Source organism: Equus asinus, chromosome 5, assembly GCF_041296235.1.
Source record: "Equus asinus isolate D_3611 breed Donkey chromosome 5, EquAss-T2T_v2, whole genome shotgun sequence".
Lineage (NCBI taxonomy): Eukaryota > Metazoa > Chordata > Mammalia > Perissodactyla > Equidae > Equus > Equus asinus.
Genome location: NC_091794.1, coordinates 48157866 through 48181497, shown reverse-complemented (window position 1 = coordinate 48181497; position 23632 = coordinate 48157866). Strand labels below are relative to the sequence as shown.

At 43.4% G+C, this 23632-nt stretch overlaps 1 protein-coding gene across 4 annotated transcripts in view; it reads right to left on the bottom strand.

Moving 5' to 3' along the window:
• The window catches only part of PLD1 (phospholipase D1), a 201646-nt gene extending 181874 nt beyond the window's left edge, over window positions 1-19772 (bottom strand). For 3 of the 4 annotated variants that reach the window (XM_014866815.3, XM_070509440.1, XM_070509441.1), the window contains exon 1: window positions 19459-19772. In XM_014866815.3, the coding sequence (XP_014722301.2) occupies window positions 19459-19772 (314 nt within the window). Of the gene's footprint in view, window positions 1-2524; window positions 2549-19458 lie in introns of those variants that run through there. The other variant, XM_070509443.1, reaches the window with a different exon arrangement.
• Window positions 19773-23632: the final 3860 nt, after the last annotated feature.

Here is a 23632-nt window from a genome sequence, read left to right as displayed (position 1 = left end):
CAGGAAAAAGTTGACATTTCCCAAAACTTCAGCTTAAAGTAAATTTGTTTTCTCCTCGCACTGACTACAAAAGGCTGGATCAAAGCATTAACGTGGTACACAAGTGTCAGATGCCTTCCTGACCCTGGGTCGTTGATGACACTGCAGAATCTTTGACTCCTTTTTTCAGAGGGAAAAAGGGAGGCGAGGTGGAACATAATCATAACTCTGAATAGATAAACTTGAGAAGCTTAAGTATAAACCCAATGAGCCAAACTGTCCCAGTATGAGCCACACTTGTGCCTCAGCTCCTTTGTTTGTGCTATTTCCTTCCTTTCAGGGTTCCCTGCACCTTCCTCTCTGTCTAGTTCTTGGGCTCCTAACCCCTGACACCATCCTTCAAACACTGGTCCTTGGGGTTCTGAGCTCTAGCTGGTCTACCTGTCGACTCTGTCTTTCTACATCCTCATGGGGAGGAGGTGTCATAGACACTCATGGGTTCACCAGCTTACTACTCCCATTACCACCATTCCTTTCCTCCCTTTCTCCAGAATGCGTAGAACCCACTGAACTGTTTCACAGGCACCCATTTTATCAAGTTCAAAACTGAACATGATTAAACTTCTCTGCCTCATATCTCAATTCCATCCTTTTCCCTTTCCCACACCCAGTCACCCATGTGCCACCCTCCATATTCCACACCTCCGTTATTGGCCCCACCAGGTACCCAGGGGCCACTTCCACTCTTTTATCTACTCCACCTTATTTTTCTACTAAGAGTAGTGGGAGAGCAGACAACCCCAAAGTGAAATCCATGTTCTCGGAGTGCAGATGGATCGGGGGGCTCCTGGCCTTCAGGCATTCATGTGCACCAGCTGGTCTGCAGGAGGAGAAGGGGGCCTTCAGACAGAGAGACCTCTGTGACTTCCAGGAGCCAAACTAGGAGAAGGAAGAGGGGCTGTTCCCCTGCCCTGCTCCAGACTGGCCAAGGCTGCTGCACTGAGCAGCTGCAGGAAGAAATGGAGACGGCTGTCTTCCTCTTGCCTCTGTGAGTCACAAAAAAACAACCCCAACAACTTCAGGCTCCTGGACGCAAATTTCTGCGGGGCACATTCCAGTCTCCAACACCTTTCTAGAGCCAGATTTGCAAACTTGGGAATGCGAGGCCCTGCATGAAGCTTCCTTGGCACAGACCCCATTCTCCAGGAGGGCACCCGCGGGTGTGGGGCCTCATCCTCAAATCCCTTTGGTGCGTGGTCATCAACAAGGAAGCCAAAGCAGAAGACTGCAGAGGCCGTGGGGCTGTGCAAGCACATGCAAGACTGCGGGAGTACCTGGGGGAGGTTTTTATTAAATGTCCTCCATGGCCACGTTTGAACACAAACCACCGGCATTTGCATCATCTCTGTTAACCTGACTTCCTGTGAGCCCTCATGCTGGCAGGGTCTGAAGGCACTTCCAAAGTCTGTCTGCTACTTTCCCCCCAAACTACAGCTCAGATTCTTTTTCCCTACACTCCCCTTCAAAACATTTCTACAGATTGCTACCAAAGTGAGCTCCTAAAAATATGACTCCAGCAGTGTGCTGGGCTGGCTCATCCCAGCTCCTAAGAACTGATGGGTAAATTTTCAGGAATTTTATGAATCAGTTGTTAAATGTATCACTTATTAAAAATTAAATTATATAAACTTACAATGAAATCAATTATATTAAGCCCAAGGTAATAAATACTCAAAATTTATCATTTCTTTATTACTTTAGTGCATTTTACTAATATCCATGCTTTTCAAGTTACTTAGGTCTATTTTACCTGCCTGTGGAAAGACTGTATAATGTGACACAATTGCACATCTCTTCCCAAACCCCTGTAACTTGAAATCAGCCATAATGGGAGACTGACACATGGAAATTGACAAACCCAACAAATCATAGCTTGATTTTGGTTTTGTTGGTTGTTTAGGCTTAAGAAAGTGATGTAGAAGATGTTAATAAAATGTGTGGCACCTGTAGTAGTTATGTCGCAAATAAAAACAAAAAGTTGAGGAAATACTCTTCTAGTCCCATCTACTTCATAAAGAAGATGCATAATGAACATGTGAAGTTCTGGGATATGCCTTCACTGTTTCACTTTCATCTTACTCCATGCCGTAATAGAAAACATCGACTACCTTCTTTGGTCAGTTGTAATCATAGGTTGGCTATGGACACAAGAATTCAGCAAAAACCAACAGAAACCTGACAGAGTCAATTATAAGTCAATAAGACTTTACGACAAAGAGTATCGTCTATTTTATCATTATTTGTAAATAGTATAGTACACATCCCTTATATCAGTAAAATTTATTTTACGTATATATACACACACACACACACACACACACACACACACACACACATACACATTTATTTGGAGAGCTGGTGGTTAAACATTTACCAGCACATCACTGTATAAACCTGATTAGGTGGTTCCTTTGTTCAAAAACCCCTCAACAGCTCCCCGTACTGGCCACCTTTTAAGCACTCCTTCAAACCCTGTCAAACTCACCTGGTATTCCTGCCATTGCAATGGCAGCCGGTTCCATGAAGAATGCAGCCAGCTTCACACAAGTGCGACCTGACCGGGCATCTTTAGCCCAGGCTCCTCTGATGCTGCTCCACGTGGTGCCCATGGCAACCTGCCTGGCAGTCAGACATGCCCAGTCTGAAAAAGTGGGGCTGCCTTTAATCAATGGGAGACGAGAAATATGGATAAAACGTCTCCTTTTTTTTCTCCAGGGGAACTGTACTGAGACGCATGTCATAAGACTTCTCCTGACAAGATCCCTCAGAATCAAGCAATCAGTTGCCTACAGCAACAGCCAACTCAATAACGCCTCCTTCCCCGTGTGACTCTCCCTGGTCCTTCACTCCTGCTCCCTAATGGCATTCCCAGTTAAACTACCTGGCACAAAACTCTCCCACAGGACAGAGTCCAAGCTCCTTATCTTAGCAGAAACGGCCCTTGAAACTGGGCCTCTATCTCCCTCTCCTGCTTCAACTCCTAGCACGTCACACCCTGGTCACCAAGAACACACATACGCCTTCCCATCTCTGATGCTTTGCTCATGCTGTTCCCTCTGCTTGGAATGCTCCCCAAAAGGTTGCGGGGAGAGGTATAAAAATCCATAATTGACTATAACCACAACCTTACAAATAAGGAAATTGAGGCCCAGAGTGGAAAGGTCTGGCCCAAGGTTTCCAATGGCTAATTTAAGACAGAGTTGAACACTCTCCTACTTTATATGGGCTTCTGCTTCTGGTTCCTAAAGTGTCCTTGAAGATCTCTATTCTAGTCCAGAGGGTCTACTGAACTAAACGTTCCCTCTTTCTACCTCCCGAGATACACAGATTTCCATTTCTCTTTAAACTATTACTTTTTATTACCTCAGCCATTTTGTCTCTCCCCGAAGAACAGCTATTAATTGACTTTTACTCAATGACTCAATCTGATTCCTCAAACATTTGCAGGCCACTTTATACAAGCACTTATAATGAGTGCAGTGAGGAAGACAAAGTGAGTAAGACATATTCTTTACTTAGAAGGAGTTTATAATCCTGTGAGGAAGACAGACTTGCGCACCAATATATCAACACGTGGTGCGATTATTACAATGGGGGGGAAAAGACAAAGAGCTTTAAAATATCTGCTACACTTATTTAAATACATACATAGAATACATATCCGAGAAATGTTCACATGCATAGCATATAAAATGGAAGGAAGAGCAAGGTGACATACTAAGAAAACTATAAGCAAAACGAAGAAGAGCTGGAAAAGAAGGCTATTTACAGATGTAAATATTTCAGAACTAACGATTAACCCAGATCAATCAGTCAACAAATGTATGAGTGCCTGTTATAGATCAGCCCCTTACTTTTTGTACAAATATATTCTATAATATTTCAGACAAGCAACAGCCCTCAAAACATTGATTGCAATCATACAAAAAAGAGACCTTTAAGAAGATCTGGTCCAGTCCCCTCCTAAAAAAATCAAAGCCCCAAGAAGTTTGTCTTCTTACCCAATCTATTTCCCCTGAGGGAGCCAGCCACACTATTCTTTCCCAACCACTCAGACTTGAATCCTCGGTCTCCCTTGCCTTTTCCCTGTCCCTCATCTTCCGGAACCAATCAACTACCAAATCTGTGGCTTCTGCGCAGACCCATCACACAACTCTATCCCTCCCACTTCACGCTCTTCTCCAGCTCATCCCTGCTTGCGGATTAGGCTGCCCCAATAATTCCTAACTGGCTCTCCTGAAATCACTCTTTCTCTTCCCAAGCCATGCATCACAATGCCATCGTCGCCCTTCTGAAGCCTGGCTCTGATCCTGCTCTTCCACGGCTGCCGATATCCAAAAACCAAGAGCATGCTTACTTTAACTTTCCAGCTCTCTCATTCACAATTCCATCTGTTCCTGGCTGCTCCTTCCCCCACACCCACCCTCCCCTCCACCAACTAGACCACATCCCTACTCCCATACCATTCTGCACTCTCGCCCCCATCAGGAGACTGGGATGGTGCCATCCCCCAAAATGCCCTACCTGTCCAGGCGTTATCCACTTGTCAAGATCCCGAATAACCTCTCCCTCTTCCATAGGGCTTCCCAGATCTCCGGTTGTTCATTAGTCTTTTGACCCACTTCTCCACACCCTCTTTCCCACTGCACATTACTTGTACTTATTTCACAGCATGTAATCTTTGAATTGTGGTTACTGATGTGTCAGCCAAACCACTAGATCAGTGGTTCTCAAATCATAGTCCCCAAACCAGCAGCATCAGCATCATCTGGGAACTTGTTAGAAACGCAAATTCTCCGCCCAGGCCTGACCTACTGAATCGGGAAGTCTAGGGTGAGGCCCAGCACTCCGTGTTCCGCTGAGCCCTCCAGGGGAGTCTGATGCTCACTGGAGCGTGAGAACCACTGTACTAGACGGTTAAGGTTAATTCATCTCAGCTTCAGAGGCAGGGCCTGAAACAGAGAAGAGTCCAAGGGGAATTTCCGGAAATAAAGTGCCCAGACTCACAGTGAGTTAATTGCAGAAACAAAACCAAAACTCACATTATCCTGAATATCTGACCAGAGTTCTTTCCAGCACATCCACAGTTTCTAATAGTGAATTTAGACCATTTAAATTCATGCATAAACACCTATGCGGAGTAGAAAATACACTTAAATTACCTACTAATGACAAATTGCACAATTAACAAGTCAGGTCATTTTCCATCTGTGACTTCAAAAAGATAAATTAGTTTAGTACCAAGAAGATTTACTTAGAGATGCCCTTTTTGTATGAAAGGAGAGACTCTACAGAAACTGAAGAATAATCAGCCACTGAATGTGTGTTCTTCAACACAGGATTCACTGTTAAAAAGTAAATTATGCCCACAGGGGCCGGCCCGGTAGCACGGCGGTTAAGTTCACACATTCCACTTCGGTGGCCCAGGGTTTGCCAGTTCGGATCCCGGGTACGGACATGGCACCACTTGTCAAGCCATGCTGTGGCAGGCGTCCCACATATAAAGTAGAGGAAGATGTGAGCTCAGGGCCAGTCTTCCTCAGCAAAATGGGGAGGATTGGTGGCAGATGTTAGCTTAAGGCTAATCTTCCTCAAAAAAAAAAAGGTAAATTATGCTCACAGAACAGGTTTAGAGTCAAACTCAGACAGTTGTATTTTTAAAAACATATTATAAATACACTTAAATATATATATTATACTATGTATAATATATTATATAACATATATTATATTGTGTATAATAATGTAAGTGAGCAAGTGAGGCCATCTTGTTTTGTTAAATGGCCCCAGACCCTCCTCTGTGTGACTACTCACTGCTCTGCACGTAATTTTAAAAAATTCACATGCCCTCCTGATTTATGGCCCCCACTTATGTATGTATTCCACTGTAGCCTGATAAATTAAAACTTTGTTCTATGAGTTTCTAAGAACAGGCTGACCACAGGTGGGAAACACACCTACAAGGTATCTATCACAGCTGACAGAAGAATGGAACAATGTGATGCCTGCAGCCAGTCACACTCAGAGACCAACATCCCCGGACCCAGTCCTCACTCTCATTTGCCCTACATAACTAGCTGCCTCAAGATTCTGAAATCCTTGAACATGAGTTTTGGAGACATTAGTCCCCATCTTCCAATTAACTGGCTAATCGAATTAAACTTCCTTTCTCGATCTCTAACTCATGTTTAATTGGGTCAGATTGAGGTGAGCAGAGTGAGCCCATTGCTTGGTACCGATAACACAAATGTATATATACCCGCACACCCACCCCTAGGAGGGTATTCTAATTATCTGACGTACTGTTAATGGTGTAAAGTATTATACAAACTGTAAAAAAATAAATATCTATATTTACCTAGGAGGATATTTTAATTATCTAACATGGTGTTACTAGTGATTGTTTAAAGCAGGTGAGACTATGGATATTTTACCATTTACTCTTTTTACTTGTCTATATTTTCTAATTTTTCTATAGTGAGCAGTGGTGCTTTTTAAAAAGAAAAAGAAATAAAAGAAATTTCATTTTAATTTTAAAAAACTCATACCATATTGTGTATGTCTTTCTTTTGAATGCATTTTTTTTTAAGTAAGCAGCTTTTGACCAAAAGATATGCAAATATCTTAACAATGTGAAAAAAAAGCTGGCATGTACTGATGTGAATTAGTTTTTAAATTTCTCACTTATTTATTTTGGGCCTCCTATTTAAATTTGACTGAAGGTGGCTAAACTCTTTGAGGGTTTATTCTTTTTCTCTCAATCTTTAGAATCTTTTAGAGGCTTATGACTCTGTAAGCGCCATTCGTCCTTATTAAGTTTCATGATGGCTGTCATATGAGAATAATTTTCAAACTCATTTTCCACTTTTTCATGTCTCATTTGTAAAACCATACATACAATGTAAGCATCACTGATCCTTAAAATGTGAATCCTAAAGAAACTTTAAAGGGAAGGAAAAAGTTCTCAGGCCACCGCATCCAGGTAACACTCGCCCAGACTTCAGTAAGATTGTCCTATTGGATAATCAGCAATGGTAGGAAAGTGTTTTGGACAAGATCAAATTAGACTGATTAAAATGCTGTGGGATGCAACATAGAGCTAAATGGTAAGGGTGTGAATTACGACCACTTAAACATCCTCTACTAACGTAATTCTAAACCCATTTTTGCAGCATTAAGCAATGAATTTACACTTTGAAGAAAACCAAGCCTCTGTTTTGGAAAACAATGTCTCCAGGCCCACCTTCCGAGCAGAAGAGGCTCCACGGTGGCTGCTGATACCAGAGGCTAATTCAGGGACAAAGATCCTCAGCTGAGGGGTCACCATCCTCTGCCCCCGAGCTGTGATACCCCTCTTGATCCACACCAGCTCTGGGGGCTGTGGTGAGCAGGACCCCAAGGCCAAAGAAGCCCAGGCCTTATCTGAAGCAATGCCTCTCCCTCCCTGCCCCAGACCCAGCTTGGTTTGTGCGCCATGACAAAAGAGAAATTCTAGTCATCATTTGTGGTCAGTCCTGCTCACCGAACATAAGCTTATTTTCAATTATGGACAAATTTCACAGCCTCCCTGAGTCGTTGGCCCTAGGAAATCAGAGTGTAGAGAAGCTTTTACTGTATAGAAGTCATCAGATGAAGGACCTATAGCTTAGTGAATAAACAAAGAAATGGAGAAAAAAATCCTGGGTGGAATCAGGAGACCATCAAGGTGGGCATTGGTTTGATGAGAAAGAATGAGTATTGAATGTTTGCTCTGGTTGTGTTAAAATAATTCTAATTCTAGTCAATTAAGTGAAGAGCTTATCCCTCATGCTTAACTTGTGCAATTACCACGAAATACAATAATGACTTCTCAACACGTTCTAATTAACACTGTTACCCTTTATTTAATTGCAACAGTAAACTCTTCAGACCTGTCTAGCCACATCCCAAGTTCCAGCCCTGGGCATATTACCTGATCCTCCTGTGAGCTAACCACAGAGCTCAGTTTACTTGACCACTTAGGAAGTCAGCCATGCTAGGATGGGCCTCGAATTCCTTACAGGAGGACTGAGTCCTTAATGGGGCATCCTATTATTAGGGCTGCGTGAGTAACCCATTGCATACTAAACCACTAACCAACACCTGATTCAGAAGCGTCTTTCCAGCCCAATTAGCCAGGTCATCTGGTCTTCAAGTATAACTGTCTGCCCACAACTTCAATAAAAAAAGAGGGATGTGCCCGCAGCTACAACTAGTCTCTGAAGTACTTGTGTGTGTGTGAACTGGCACAGAAACAAGAACACCTAAGAGCACTAGATTTTAGAACAAAATAACTAACGAAATACAAAAGAAAATCAACAACATTAAGAGAAGTAAAGAAATGAAATATCTTTAGGGTGTTTTCCCTCTATTTTAAGCCAGATTAATAAGTATGTTAGGATCAATTAGATAGTAGACTTTTAGATGTTTTTTTTTTAGAAAGGTGGAATATAAGTTTACATACAGTTTATTTAATTGTATTCTTTTTTCTTTTTTTTTTTTTTTGCTGAGGGAGATTCGCCCTGAGCTAACATCTGCTGCCAATCTTCCTCTATTTTGTGTGTGAGCCACCACCACAGCATGGCCACTGACAGAGGAAGGGTGTAGGTCCACACCCAGGAACCAAACCCAGGCCACTGAAGTGGAGCACACCAAATTTAACCACTGGACCACTGGGGCTGGCCCTAATTATATTCTTTAGTGGAGAAAAAAATTGCACAGAGGAGATTCATTTTAGAAAACAGATAGCATGGACAACTGATGTGAGGGTTCCTGTGACAAGCCTACCTTTCTTCCAGCAATAAGAATAAGAAGAGCACAGTGAGTAGCATTTTCAAAGTTTCTATTGTATTTAAGGAAAATTTGAAGAAAAAAAGAGAAGGCCCAAAATTATTCTTAAACCTTGTATGTTATTACACTTCCTATGGAGCTGTGGGAAGACAGATGACTATGAATCTCTCTACAGGTGAGCTGGGCAATAATTCAAAGTACTGAATGCAAACTCAGGATACAATAGGGAAAAAATGCCTTTTGGTCTCTGCCACTCCAAAAACAATTTAAATGCTTACATTTTAACTTGATTTCTGCAATAAATAAAGAAAAACATAATTAAATACTAACTGGTAATTTGCTTTTAACTGCCCCCACAGAATAATAAATAGGATGTTTAAAGGAAAAAAGAGAAAAAAGGAGGAAAGATTAAAAATATATATGAACAATAGTTTTCTAACACTTTTAAACAACAGAATTTTCTGTTCAAATAAAGTCTTTAAAAAGCCAAATGTAAGTAAATAACATGGTGTTGGATTATAACCCAAAGTATAAGATAAATATCCATGAGGCCACACTGATATAAATAAATAACTGAATAAATAAATAAATGGGGATGAAAAACCAAATCTCCCACGCAGAAGATTTCCAAATAATTTATACAGCTAACATCCTTCTCAGGAGGTAACTCCCCAGTGAGACAGCAGGGGCTGTGGCATGTGACTTCCCGCCAAAGAGTACAGTATTGAGAGGGGGCGAAAGAGTAACTTTACAGTGGAGAAGCGTCACAAACACCACCTCAGCTAGGTGGTCAAAGTCAACATCAACAGTGATAAGCCATGTTGATGGTACATGAGTATCCTTAATATAACGCGATGAGATTCTACTTTATCTCTTTACCTACTTTATCATCATAAAAGTTCTAACTGAGCACCATTCTACGAAATACCCAACCAACACCCCTTTAAACAGTCAAAGTCATCAAAAACTTGGAAAGCCTGAGAAACTATTATAGCAGCTTTTCTGTAAATCTAAAACAAACAGTTTATTTTTAAAAAGGCAAATATACAAAATCATGGCTTTTTAATGAGGTGCTCTTGTTGAAAGTGAAGGTTAGAGAAACTCCAGAACTCTACTCTCTACATCCCTGGCCCCACCCCTGCTCCAATCCTGAAACACAGAGCAGTTTGAAAATCACCATCAAAAGAAACTGGAGCATGTCATCATTACAAAATACCAGCCATTTCAGGCAGCCGGGCGGGACTCGACTGCACAATTCAGTCCTACCTTCAGCCGACTGCGCTAGGCCAGAAGCTCTAAGACGTGGCCAGAACCCCATTGTAGCCTCGATAACACATGCTGAGTGCTCTGTTGGCACCAAAAGACTCTGCCTGATAAATTCTCCAACACCAGCATGAGCAGGGACCGTCGCAGACAGAGGGGGATAGCTTTCACTGCCAAACCTATTGGCCTTTCTGGCAACAGATCTGCAAAAATTACTTCACCATCAGTCAAGGCTATTCTGTGTCCTCCAGTGAGATCACACAGGACGGACAGCTCCCGCATGCCTTTCTGGCCGCCTGGTGCCTTACAGAGTGATGCACACCCCCCAGCCCCCATCACTCCGCCAAAAACCACCCCGAGTACAATTCAAAAGAGAGAAAACAAGAGTTTCCCAAAATCCATTAGGTTTACTTTACATTACTTTCATGTTTAATTGATCCATCCTATCAGAGATTATTCACCCACAGGATGAATAGGGGCAGCTGAATCAACTCCTTATGAGCTCTCTGAAAATGAGAGGTGATATTCACATAGAAAGCTACAGATTTTATTTCCTATGGTCAAGAGCAGCCCTTGTTCCAAATGGCAGTAATATCCCAGCAATGAATCACCGTCATGAACATGGTAATGTGTGTAGGGTCAGGAAAGAATGATTAGGGACAAGATGAGTCACTCGAGAACCCAGGGTTCACAGGAACGTCATAAACTTATAGAGCAATTCAGAGAGGCGTTCACCTAACAAGTAACCAGGGAGCACCTACCACGTGCCAGGCTAGTCCTTGCTCTCAAGGAGCTTACATTCTCATGTAGAAAACTCAGTCTTCAAGAAAACAAGACATGAAGACAGCGATGAGTGCTGGGATGAAAATAACCCACAGTAAAGGCTAGGACGGATGAGACTGTGGGCACAGCAATGCAGACTGAGCTGGGAGGCAGCCTGCTAGTTAGGGAAAGTCTTTCCAGGAAGGTGATATTTGATTGAACTTTGCGTCACTGACCAAAATGTCAAAAAGATGCAAGTCATGCAAAGACTTAGGAGAAGGGTGTTCCAGACAGAGGGAACAATGCAAAGGACCTAAAATGGAACCAAGCTTGGTGTCTTCTAGAAACAGAATCCTCCTGACAATCCCCAGAGATGAGCGACTGTAGTCAGAGGGGTGCAACCTGAGGCTAACGTGGAAATAAACCCAGCACACCTGACTCCCATGTTAGTCTCCAAGCACCACATAGAGCTGTCTCCTTAGGTACGAGTCTAGGTGCCAAGAGAACTGAGCTCGGGAACCAGGCCCCGCTACGAGGAACAGGTTCCTGGGCAAAGAGCCCCACCTCTGAATGCTAAGTTTCACAGGATGAGAATTCGCGGCCAAACATAAAAATCAAGGCTCCATGCAATGTGTCCAGGGCCCAGCAGCCCAACTGACCTGACACTAAACAGGGCACACAAGGCATCAGGGCTGGGCAGCAAGGGGCCAAGGGAGGGACCAGCAGGTGCATGAGACGATCATCAAAATCCCAAGGGAACTTACAAAAAAATACATTTAGTACCCCCTACCCCAAGAATCCCAATTGAGTAGGCATGTGACAGAACCTGGGAATCTGAATTTAAATAAGTTTCAGGTGAGTTTGTTCAGTCAGCCCTCAGAATTACTGTGGTTAGGGGGAGAGGGCAAGCTCTTTGGGGCAGGGGGAGCTAGAGTCAGGAGAATCCTATCTCTATAAAAGAATAGACTCAAGGGTTAAATTGAATGCAGTGGAGATCTAAAATGTTTGGAACCAATCATAACTGCACCAGCTAATAGGAAAAGACAGATAGGGACACTGCAATTGTGTTTCTTTCCCTCCAACCACATCTCCAAATTCAGAACCACTGTGACAGCTGAAAGAAAAGAGCTGGGCAAATCTCGTTGGTGACAGTGAGAAATAAGGAGCAAGTGAAGAAGCTCTGATGTCCCATTGGGGTAAAGGCATTGGTGTGCTGACAAGTGCTTATCAAGCAGCTGGGGGCAGGGGAGAAGCCCTAACTAGAGTGTTTGCCAATTTCCGTGGTGTAAATATCCCCACCATGGCTGATTTCAAACTCCCGGCACGTCACTGAAGATGCAGTTGGACAAAAGATGTGCTGTAGCTATAGCATTTTTTTTTTTAAGATTTTATTTTTTTTTTCCTTTTTCTCCCAAAGCCCCCCAGTATATAGTTGTATATTCTTCGTTGTGGGTCCTTCTGGTTGTGGCATGTGGGATGCTGCCTCAGCGTGGTTTGATGAGCAGTGCCATGTTGGCGCCCAGGATTCGAACCAACGAAACACTGGGCCGCCTGCAGCGGAGCGTGCGAACTTAACCACTCGGCCATGGGGCCAGCCCCGTAGCTATAGTATTTTTATCATACAGAAACAACAGATGTAAATAACTTCAGGAGCACAGATAGCAGTAAATTTAGTAAAATAATTAGCGAGTGATGACTGGTGGTATTTATGACCTTTGTTTTTGACATAATTTGTTTAATGTGAGCTTAAAACCTAAACTTTTAGATAACTTAAGTTTTAATAATGGTGTGTTTAACAATCAGCTCACGAAATTCCTGATCTTTTACAAATCAGCTCACAGTCTGCGTCAGTTCCAGCACCCCGCTGGCAAGAGCTGAACAGTCCACTGGCTCGCCTCGCCTCTCCCCTTTCTACGCCTTAGTCTTCTCTTCCCTACAGTAAGGGTATGGCGATGCCTTCACGTCTGCTCCTAGGAGCCTTAGGGTTCCAGCAGCTGAGGGGCAGCTGGTGCCAGGAGGTGGGCAGAGAGGGGACATGGGATAAAGCAGCTGGCTCACTGTCCCCATCTAGGAATTGTCAAGAAGGATGGCTCTGCTTTGGGGTGGCTTACATACTAGGATTTCACAGAACTCATTCAGAAAAGTGGTTCTCGGGAGTAGGGGTGGGGAACAGTGACCACAGTTTGCTTTTTTCAAGTGTGAAAACTGTTGGTCTAGGTTATTGATGAATAGTCTAGACTTCCACCCACGGTTGGTGTGGACATGCATTATCCACACCCCTACGGAGCTGGTAGCGCCAGTGATGCCTTCCTCCCGTTTAACGTGAAGCTAAAGAATGTGATGGGGGCTGTTTTCCCAGCACAGCATGAGCTAGTTCAGTCTTACCTTGAGAGCACACTCTGTTCTTCTGAATTCTAGATACATTTTTAAAATACACCTCTATACATACCCTCATTGGCAAACAGCAGTGAATCATGCTTCTCCTACAAGTTCCATAGCTCGGGGGTTAGAGCAGTGGTCTTGTAAACGAATCATGCCTCTCCTATAAAATGACATGCTATGCTGGTGAACTAAGAAAAATCAAATTTCCTAGCTAACGTCAAAACACACACCCTAAAAGTGTAATTACCAAAGGCATATAGTTCATTCTCTATGGTTGTAACCAACCTTGTTGCCACAAGTCTTCCCTCTGCTTCCCATCACTGGGGTCTCGTGGAATCCCATTCTCACTCAAGAATTCCTCCCAAGCAAAGTTCATCTCTCTGTCCTCCATACTCCCAAAGGGCCACGTCTCCACGTCTACTCTAGCAGCAGTTCCAGTTTGCTAGGTTATTTACGGGTGTCGCTCCTGCCGGCTTTGGGGTGGAGAGAGGAGGGCAAGGTGTAAAAGAGGGAAGCCTAACATTTATGGCATCATTTTTGTTCCGGGCTCTACGCTAAACACTTTTGCAGCATTGTTTCCCGCAGTCCCGCAACAATTCTGGGAGATAGGCACTATTTTTATCCTCATTTTACAAATGGAAAAACCAAGGCATAGAAGGACTTTTAAGTTACTTGTCTCAGGCCACATGGTGCTAGAGTCCTCAGGATCTGAATCCAAGCTCTCTGGCTCCTAGGCCGAGGCCTGGAGTCATTATTCCCCTCAGTGAGGACCTTGTGGGGCCCAGCTGTGCCCTACAAGCCTCACACATACTGCCCCATCGCCCTGCATTTCCAGCCACGACAGTGGCAGCGTGGGGCTGGGATTCAGGTGAGGTGACGGTTGGGGTCAGTCTTTGCTCCAAATGCCTAGAGCACTGAAATATTCACCATCTATAATATCCCAACGGGTGGGTTTTGCCCTTAGGGTAATGGGATTCTGGCTGGATTTCCCCTCCCCCTTTTTTGCTTTTAAATCTTTTTGACGTCACAATCATGTTAGTACCAAAAATATACTGCATCCTCAAATCCTAGACCCTTACCTTAGCTAATATGTTTTTATTCCAAAGTGGGATAATGGTAAGATGTAAAAAACAATACCTAAAATTCATCTTCTATTTATTTTTTTTTCTACTCTTAGCTCCTTTATTCAAATTTCCCACTTTTGGTTCTGCATAGTCATACCACCACTCCCTCATGCCTCTGGAATTGTTTTCCTGCTCCCAGCCATGGAACCCCCCCCCCCAATCCATTGCTAGCTCCCCAGTCTCCTGATTTCAAAGGACTCCTCCACCAGAACTTGGGTGGCGAATACTGCAGGAAAGGCCATTGAAATGAGTACAGCTGCCAACCGCAATGCCACAGACTGTCCACTCCGCATCCACGAATTTATTTGTAAGAATAGTTAAGCAGCACAGAGGAGCAAATAAATAAGTAAAATATTAACATAAAGCCTTCTTTTCTGCAAATATCTATATATTTTGAATAAAATTAATCACATCATCTTCCTTCATCCATGAAAAGCATCCTTTCATTCAGCTCACACCTATGGTACACTACAATGGACACTGGAGACACGAAAATGACAAAAACACAGTCTGTGACCTCAAGGACCATACCCTCTCGAAGGGAAGACAGATGATAAAATAATTGTAAACCTGGAGATTCTAACATCACGCTATCTATAAAAGCCATCATATGAAGGTGGTATAAATGAAAACAGACTAGGTTGGTATGAAGATCCCAGGCAGGCGCTAAGAGCTCCCTGGTATCTCCTTGTCCCTAAGCTTTGTTGATTAGCAATGGTTTTAAGCAACGCTAAGATCACTTCAAGATAAACCAAAGGAAAGATAATTTTCAACTGCATTTGGCATTTCAAAGGGCAATAAGAGGCAACCCGCTGAAACTCAGCCCTGTATGAAGAACTGACAAAGCTTTTAGCACCCTGTCCTTCTATGGGTCCTCTTCTATTTCCTCCTCTCTCTGCATTTGCTTCTCCCTCCCTTCCCACCGCTGTCCTTTTCCCATGTTTATTCCTTAGTCTCCTTCATCCAAATGTACTGTCTATAAAAGCCCACTTTGAAAACAATCATTCTTGAATACTGAACTTTGATTTCCCTGTTCTTTTTTTTTTTGGTGAGGAAAATTGGCCCTGAGCTAACATCTGTTGCCAATCTTCCTCCTTTTGCTTAAAGAAGATTGTCACTGAGCTAACATCTATGCCAATCTTCCTCTATTTCGTATGTTGGATGCTATCTCAGCATGGCTTGATGAGCAGTGCGTAGGTCCGTGCCCAGGATCCGAACCCATGAACCCTGGGCCGCTGAAGTGGGGTGTGCGAACTTAACCACTACACCACCAGGCCGGCCCCCTGATTTTCCTGTTCTTAATATAAAGTTTGCCAGTTTATGCCCTTAGAAGTTTCTTTCTCTCTCTCAACAAAAGAATCGACTAAATAAAGTTATTTTTATTTCCATGTTGCTCTTGGCTGATTTTCTTTTGTGCGTCAGAAGCTTTCAAAAGGTTCCTAACTCTAGATCCAAAAAGCTCAAAAAATGATTGAGTACAGAATAAAATATTCCCCTCATCCAGAGGGGAGCCCAGGGTCACAGGCAGTACCAGCAACTGGGGACGGAATCTGGGATTCTGGAGCCCTAAGCAGCAAGACCTTCCATGGCCCCACTCAGCCACAAGCTTCTGCTCTGTCCACCTTTGACATAACCCCGGCCTTTACTTAGCAGACTGGCTCCAGGATGGTCATAACGATTATTAAAATAGGGAAGCGTTTCCCCTCCGACTGGCTAATACTGCCCCCGCAAATACACAGCCCAGCCTCCCCAGACCCTCCCAGGGTCCCAAACTCCTCACAATCAAGAGGTACAACTTGGCCCAGGAGATGCTCTCCAGGACCCTGTCCCACGGCTCCCAGCCCGGGACATAACCACACTCCACCTTAATTTCCTCTTCTAAAAATAAGGGAGTTGAACTGACGTCTGAGTTGCACTCTAATTCCAATTACGACAAATCATTTATCCCTAAGGACAAGGACAAGATAAGAGTATAACAACGTGCAAAAAGTTCATGTGTTAGGAGGGTGGAATTTCAGGTTATATTTTTCTGGAGAGTGAGCAATACCAAACCTCTGGGCTCAGGCTGCCTGGGATGGAACCCCAGCTCTGCCACGTGCTAGCTGTATGCTCTTGGCGTGCCTCAAATTCCCGCATCTATAAAATGAGGATGAGACAATTCCCTACTTCACAGGGCCCTTTTGAGGATTAAATAAGTTCATATTTGCAAAATGCTTAGAATAATGCCTGGCGCACAGAAAGCGCCATGTAAGCGTTGATTAAATAAATAAACCATTTTATTCTGTCGCTGTGATGTTTGTTCAATAAGTCCAAAAATTAAGAAAGTTTCACAACAGAAAGAAAAAAAACCTGTGACACTGTGAAACGCTTATATAACATACACTGTTGTTTAATAACCCAGCACAAAAACATCTGGGGTCCAGATTTTACACTGCACTGTGAATTTAGAAAAACTAAGACATTGGAATGCCTTCCCATTGTAGTATAAGACATCATTTGTACAATTCCCTTTTTCTTTTCTTTTCTTTTCTTTCCTTTTTTTTTGCTGAGGAAGATTCACCCTGAGCTAACATCCATTACCAATCTTCCTCTTTTTTCTTTTTCAATGTGGGCTGCTGCCACAGCATGGCTGCTAACAGACAAGTGGTGTAGGTCCATGCCGGGGATCTGAACCTGGGTCACTGAAGCAGAGCCTACCAAACTTAACCACTAGGCCACCAGGCCTGGCCTATGATTCCTTTTCTAATCAGAAAAATCACAGGCTTATGAGAAATTCAGGTTACCAGTTTCTCACTTTAACCCTGTAACAACATTCAACCACACCCTGAAGGAGAATACATTTTATTTTGTGGTGCTAAGACTTCAAAGATTGTAAACATAAAACCAGGCCTTGCACAGCTACCCTTGTCTCACGAACACAGTGACTCATGCTAACTTCGAGTTTAAAGGGCCATATCCTATGTGTTGGCGCCTCCATCATCAATCTTTAGTAAACACCTGGAGTGGAGAGGAAATTGCTACACCCAGCAGCTAGTTGGATCAAAACTGCTCTTAGTTACTAAAAAGCTGTCATAACCTGAGCCCAAGCATAATTTAGATGGGTGCTACCCCTCTGCTAAAGGAGACAGAACTACTGGAATTTTCTGTTAGATATTAAGGAGAGGGAATTATCAACACCTCCCTTATCTGTCTTTCCCTCTTGATACCTAAACCTCACAATGTCTTTATATACAAATGTAAACAGCTCACAAGCTGATCCTCAGATGTTAATGTATTAGACCTTTCCTGATAGAGATCAGATTTACAGCCTGGCTGTGGCTTTTCACCCTTCTTTAAAAGTACACTTCTCTAAAGCTATGAGAAGGAACTCAAACCCTGCTTCGTGAGGAAACTAAAGCCTGCAACATAATCATTATCACTGAAATGTTATTAAAACCCTCTGAGAAAGATGAAAACAGTCTTGAGGAGGAATGGTGGTGATGGAAGCACAACAATGTGAAAGGACTTAATGCCACTGAGCTGTATGCTTAAAAATGGATAAGACGGGAAATTTTGGCTGCATTTTACCACAATAAAGATAAAATAAAGTAACTTTAAAAAACTCTGTAAGAGTTCAAGGTAAATGATTTTTTAACAAATAATTTTTAATTAAGAAACACACACTTTGGAATCAGACGACTTCCAAGAAGCAGGGTCCCCCACCACCTAGTTATAAATAAATCAATAAACCTAAGTGAGCCTTATACAGCACTTATCACCATGGTTCATAAATATTCTGACACCCGGGACATACATGGTAAAGACACATCTTCCTCAAAGCCTTAACTACTCACACTTTTTATACGGATCGTAAGTTACACTGGATCCTGAGAAGACAGACTAGGAACTCATATAATTAGTTAAAAGGTCCCCAAACAACGTTTAAAGGCTGTGTATAAATTCAAGCTAAAAGCTTGTGTACAAATTCACTTGTATGTATGTTACAGAACATTTAATACGGAAAGAGATCCTTACCCAAAGAAACAGTGTGTAAACGTGGTGTCTGTTAACAGTTTAAGCTGTAGATTCTTTTCACCTTTTACACTTTCATTGTACCACCAATAATTAGCCCATTTAACACAACACAGAGGCCTCTGGGTACCTAGTCTCCCAGAGGCCCTCGGAAGGCCCACAAAGGGTCTTCTAAACCGAAATTAGCAGGCCTGGCAGATAAAGTTGACGGGGAAAGACCCAAGGATGGCCAAACGCAGAAGCCCTGTGGACCTTAAGAATCTACTTGCATTTAGTACTTCCCCGAGGAAGTCACGAAGGCAATAACCCGAGACTAGGAGAAGGAGCAAACAGGCGTGGCGTCATTCTGGACTGCGTCCACGGGCTGTTCTGAAGGGCGTCACCAAATCCTACAGAAGGCTTGGAGCACCGCGCTCCTGGATCTGACACCGAGGTCCCAAATATTTTGAGCTGGAGCGAGAAAAACAAGCCCCTTCACACACGCCCCGCTCCTGGCCCCCGTGCCCCTTGCCCCGCCTCGGAGTCATCACCTCGTGGGCGCCACAGCGAGCAGCTGTGTGGCCACACGCCCAGGACGCTGCATCTGGCCAGCTGGGCTCTAAGCCTCGGAACGCAGCACTTCCTGGTTGGTCCGGGATGCTGGTGCCATCGCGCCCGCCATCCCTGTCATCCCACAGCGCCCGCGAACTCCAGGCGCGCGAAATGACCCGGGGGCACCAGACGCGCTACACCGGGGACCTCACGGCGGGGTGGGCGGCTCATCCTGCAGAGGACGCCTCCAACCTCGGCCTGGAGCCGGTGCGGCTCGACGCTCCTGGCAGCCGCTGGCCTGGCAGAAGTGCGCGCCGAAGTTAGCGTGGACTCTGCAGGAATGGGGCCCGAAGGCGCGCACCGGGGACCTCGACTGCCCCAGGGCGCTGGCGCCCACCGCCCACGCTTCTGCCAAAGTTGCGTCCCCGTTGGGCGGGGAGCGGCCAGCTGCCCCGGGTCGGCCGGCGTGGGGAGGACGGAGGCCGAGGGCAGCGGAAACCGGCTCCGGCGGGCGCCTGGGGCGCAGCGCGGCTCCTACCTGTAGGGCGACGGCGGCCGCGGGCACCTGCGCGCTGGCGGCGGCTGCTCGGGCTCGGGCGCAGCTGGCACAGCTGGCGCGGGAGGAGGGGAGGAGGGGAGAAGGGGAGGAGGGAGGGCCGGAGGGGCAGCGCGCCGTGCCGCCGCCCGGAACTCGGCGCCCGGATTCGCCCTGGCGGGGCAGGGGAGGGGCGAGGCGGGGCCAGGGCCGGGGCATCGCGGCGCGGGCAGGCGGCCCCGCGGGACAGCAGGGCTCCGGCGGCCGGGCCTGTCTCCTGGTTCCCGTTTCTTATTGTCCCTTGTCCCAAGTTTCATAACTCAACCGCATCAACCTAGGGAATGTTCCCTAGCACTATTATTATTCCTGTTATCAGGTACTCCTGAGCCGCCAGGTGCCTAGGCACTGTTCCAGGAGCCCTGCCTACATTATCTCATCCTTGTTTATTGCAGCTGCTAACTGCGATTGGCCCATTTTGCAAGTAGGGGAACAGGATCCAAAAAAGTGAAATAACTTGCCTGAGGTGACACAATTAAGAAGTAGGAGCTTTGCTGACGTCATCTATAAGCCTTCTGCCAGCTCCCTGGCGAAGGTGTTATCGCTAATAGGCAAGTAAGGAAACTGAGACTCAGAAAAGCGAAGTAACCAGCCTAAGGTCACCCACCTTACAGCGCAGGAGACTGACTGGGATCTGTGTCTTGATGCCTTTAAAGCTCAAGCTGGGTATAATTCAGAAATCTTAGCATAAAATAATAAATTGGGAGTAAAACATGGAAAATTCCCATTCCACCCAAGGAACTGTCCAAATACAGCAATTTGGATGTTTGTAGTCCACTTAGAATAAAGCCTTAAGAAAAAGAGAACCAGTTGTCATGTGGCTTGACTAGCAGCCCTTTGGGAATATGGCTTTGGCTATAGGCCAGCTCCAGCCTCATTACACAATGCAGCATTCTGCCAAAGCTGAAGACACATGGCCTCTGCATACACCCAACTGTTAATAACAACGGCCACTTTAAAGTGCTTAGTGGATATTGCACAGCCAAGACTGGCCGGCTTACATCACGTCTTCCTGCACGCATGGAACTACATGAAATGGAAACTGTAATATTCCAATCCAAAGTAGGGGAGGAGAGGTGAAATGAGAGTCTGGAACTCTTTTCCTGAATCCTATGGTTGCTCAGCCCTCTGCAGACTGCATTTTTCTGTCTTGAGCACATCTTTTCCTAATGATAGAAGAGTCACACAGCCATCACTCTTTCCTTGTTGACAGAAATGATTGATGTCTTTTGAATCCTATGATACTGACAGCTTTTTACAATTAAACATGTGGCCCTCTGAGCAAACAGTATTGCCTAAGAGGAGTTTGGCAAGTGTAAGACAAGCATGTTACTGAAAGGCGGCGAACCCGTTCCTCCCCTTCTCTCTCAAGTTTTATTAGTCACAGATGATTTGATAAGTATTATACACAGAAGGAACTGCACTCTTCCAAGCTGGTCTTTAGAAATTATAATGCTTTTGATTGAAAAGCAGCAGGCTGTAATTTGCATCCCAAATCCTAAGTAGCATCATTAAAACATTTGGCACTAACCTACAACAATAGGTCTTTCTATTAACTATAATTAGAAATAAAATAATTTAAGTGCCCTCACGATAATTGAATTTCTGCTTTCCTGAGTTAGAGGAACAAAGTAGAAAAAGGCCACATGTTGTTTATAGAGATAACCTTAAGCTGTGGACTGTCAAAGATAAGTGTTAGATATAGTCTGATACTGTATGTAATTATTTCTGTTTTCCTGAGAGATTTTCTGATTGCTGGTTGTTGCGGCTGTTTTACCAAATCTTGCATATCTTCAGAGATGTCAAGAAAAAATGACTATGAAATCTTCTTGTATATCCATCTGGATACACATTTGACATTTTTATCAGATAAGTGGTATTCTAAATCTTCTTTAATTTTTGTCTTTTCTTCTTGATATAAAAGTAACGTGCTCATTTTTATAACTTTTACATTTATATTTTATAAAATATACAATATTTTATATTATACATTATAAAATAAATATAATAATTATATATTATAAAATAAGAATATTTTTGTATTTTATAAAAATACAAAGTTTTGGAGACCACAGAAAACAATTTTTCTTAAATTGAAATCACCTATAATTCCCCCACACACACCCAGTGTTAACGTTTTGCTATATTTTCTTTTTGTTTGTTTTTTACATAAATAAAGGTTTGTTACAAAATTAACACGATTTAGAATCCTGCTTATCTCATGGAATATTTACAAATATCTTATTTATAAATTTTTAAATAGCATTTTTTACTAAATTTTTTAAATATAATTTTTAATGGTTGAAGAATATTCCAATCATTTATTTATCTATGGGTTTTAGGATGTTTCCAGACTGTTTGGCAGTTTATAAATCGTGCTGGAATGAACACTGTGGATAGCAATCTTTGTTGAGATCTCTAAATTCTTAGGACAGAGTTTTAAAAATAGAACTACTGGACCAACATTTATAAACATTTTTGAAGCTCTATGAGATACCGCAAAACTACCTTCCAATATTAAGTACTAACTTGCTTATAATTTGAAAATGTGATGGATTAAAAATCATATCTTGTTTAATCAGCATTTCTTCAATAATCAATAACAAACTACTTTTTCATGTTTATTGATTATTTGTACTATTTACTGAGAAAGATCTATTCATGTCCATTGCCTTTTTTTCTATATATTATTGCTGTTCTTGTTAATTTGCATTAATACTTTTAATAGAAATATATTATTTATATATCATATTTCTAGAATACTGTATAAAATCTAATAAACAATAATATATACATTATTTCTAGACTACTCTATAAAATTTGCATATCAGTGTGGCCCACCAGATTTTCCCTCATGGTGTTTTTTCCGTGTACGCTGCAGTTCAGACCATCTAGGTCATTTTGGGATGCACAGCATCCATCATCTTTTCTGACAGTTTCATTTTCTTATAGAGAATTACCTCTCCCCAAATGTGTATGGTCTTGGTAAGAGGGCAGTTTGGGGCAGCAGTTTCCAAGGCAAAGGGCTGATCCTTCCTCACTGTTCCCACCACCGCGCCTTACCCCAGAGGCCAGGTGCACGGGATCTCAAGGAATCAGGGAGCCGGGAATGTTTGGGGTTGGACTCACCGAGCAGAGGCAGTAGCAGCCCCAGCGGCAGCTTGGCCCTGGCCAGGGTGACCCGGTCAGAGACAATTTCTCACTTCCTGATTTGTTTGTTTAACCTTCTGGCGCTTCCTTGGTATCTGCTGTTCCCGGCCTTGTCTCCCCGCCGTGCCTTGAGTCTGTGAGCCCCTGGTGCCCTTCTTCAGATAGCAAGAGTCTGCGTCTATTGCTTGCCCCTAGTCACCCTCACTGACATGACCTGTGTGACTTGTGTGTCATCCAGTCCACCTCACAGTCCCCTGGTTAGCAAGCATTCACTTCATTCACTCATTCATAAACGTTTAATTATTGATGCTAATTAACTAGCCACAGTGCACACGCTACTCTGGAAACAAGAGTACAGGGCTAGATGTTTTATTCTTGGTCACATAAATCACCTCAGCCATCCTAACAGAGACAGAATGAAAGATGACAACAGTGTGATTCTCAAGGCTTGAAAAAAAATACACGACAGTGGCTAGGACCAAAAATCTCAAGAGAGAATGAGGAACAGAGTGGACATTGCCAAGATGTACAGAAGCACTGTATCTCTATATCTTCTTTTTAGCTTCCTGTGGACCATTCATGTGTTTCCTAATTTTTTCCCACAACGGTCAGCTTGTGGGCTGTCTACCATATGACACTTTAAAAAGGGGCGGTGTTGATGCTTACAACCCCAATGAAACACCAGAGATGAATCTTCTCGGCTACCCTGAGCCAGTCCCTGTGAAGCATTTCCATAGTGAAGAGGCCACAGTGATCCAACACCCCAAGCAGTCATTAAATACATCAAATAACTTATTTAGAATCTCTCTATATTTTCAATGTTTACATACCTTGTAAAATTGTATTCATTTTCATGCATTTGTACGTATATACAAAGTAGCTTGATTATTAAATAAGAAAACATGCAAAAGCATTTAAAAGAGTGAATATTTGTTTAGAAAAAAATTGTGTCAATTGTTTGCTACAATTA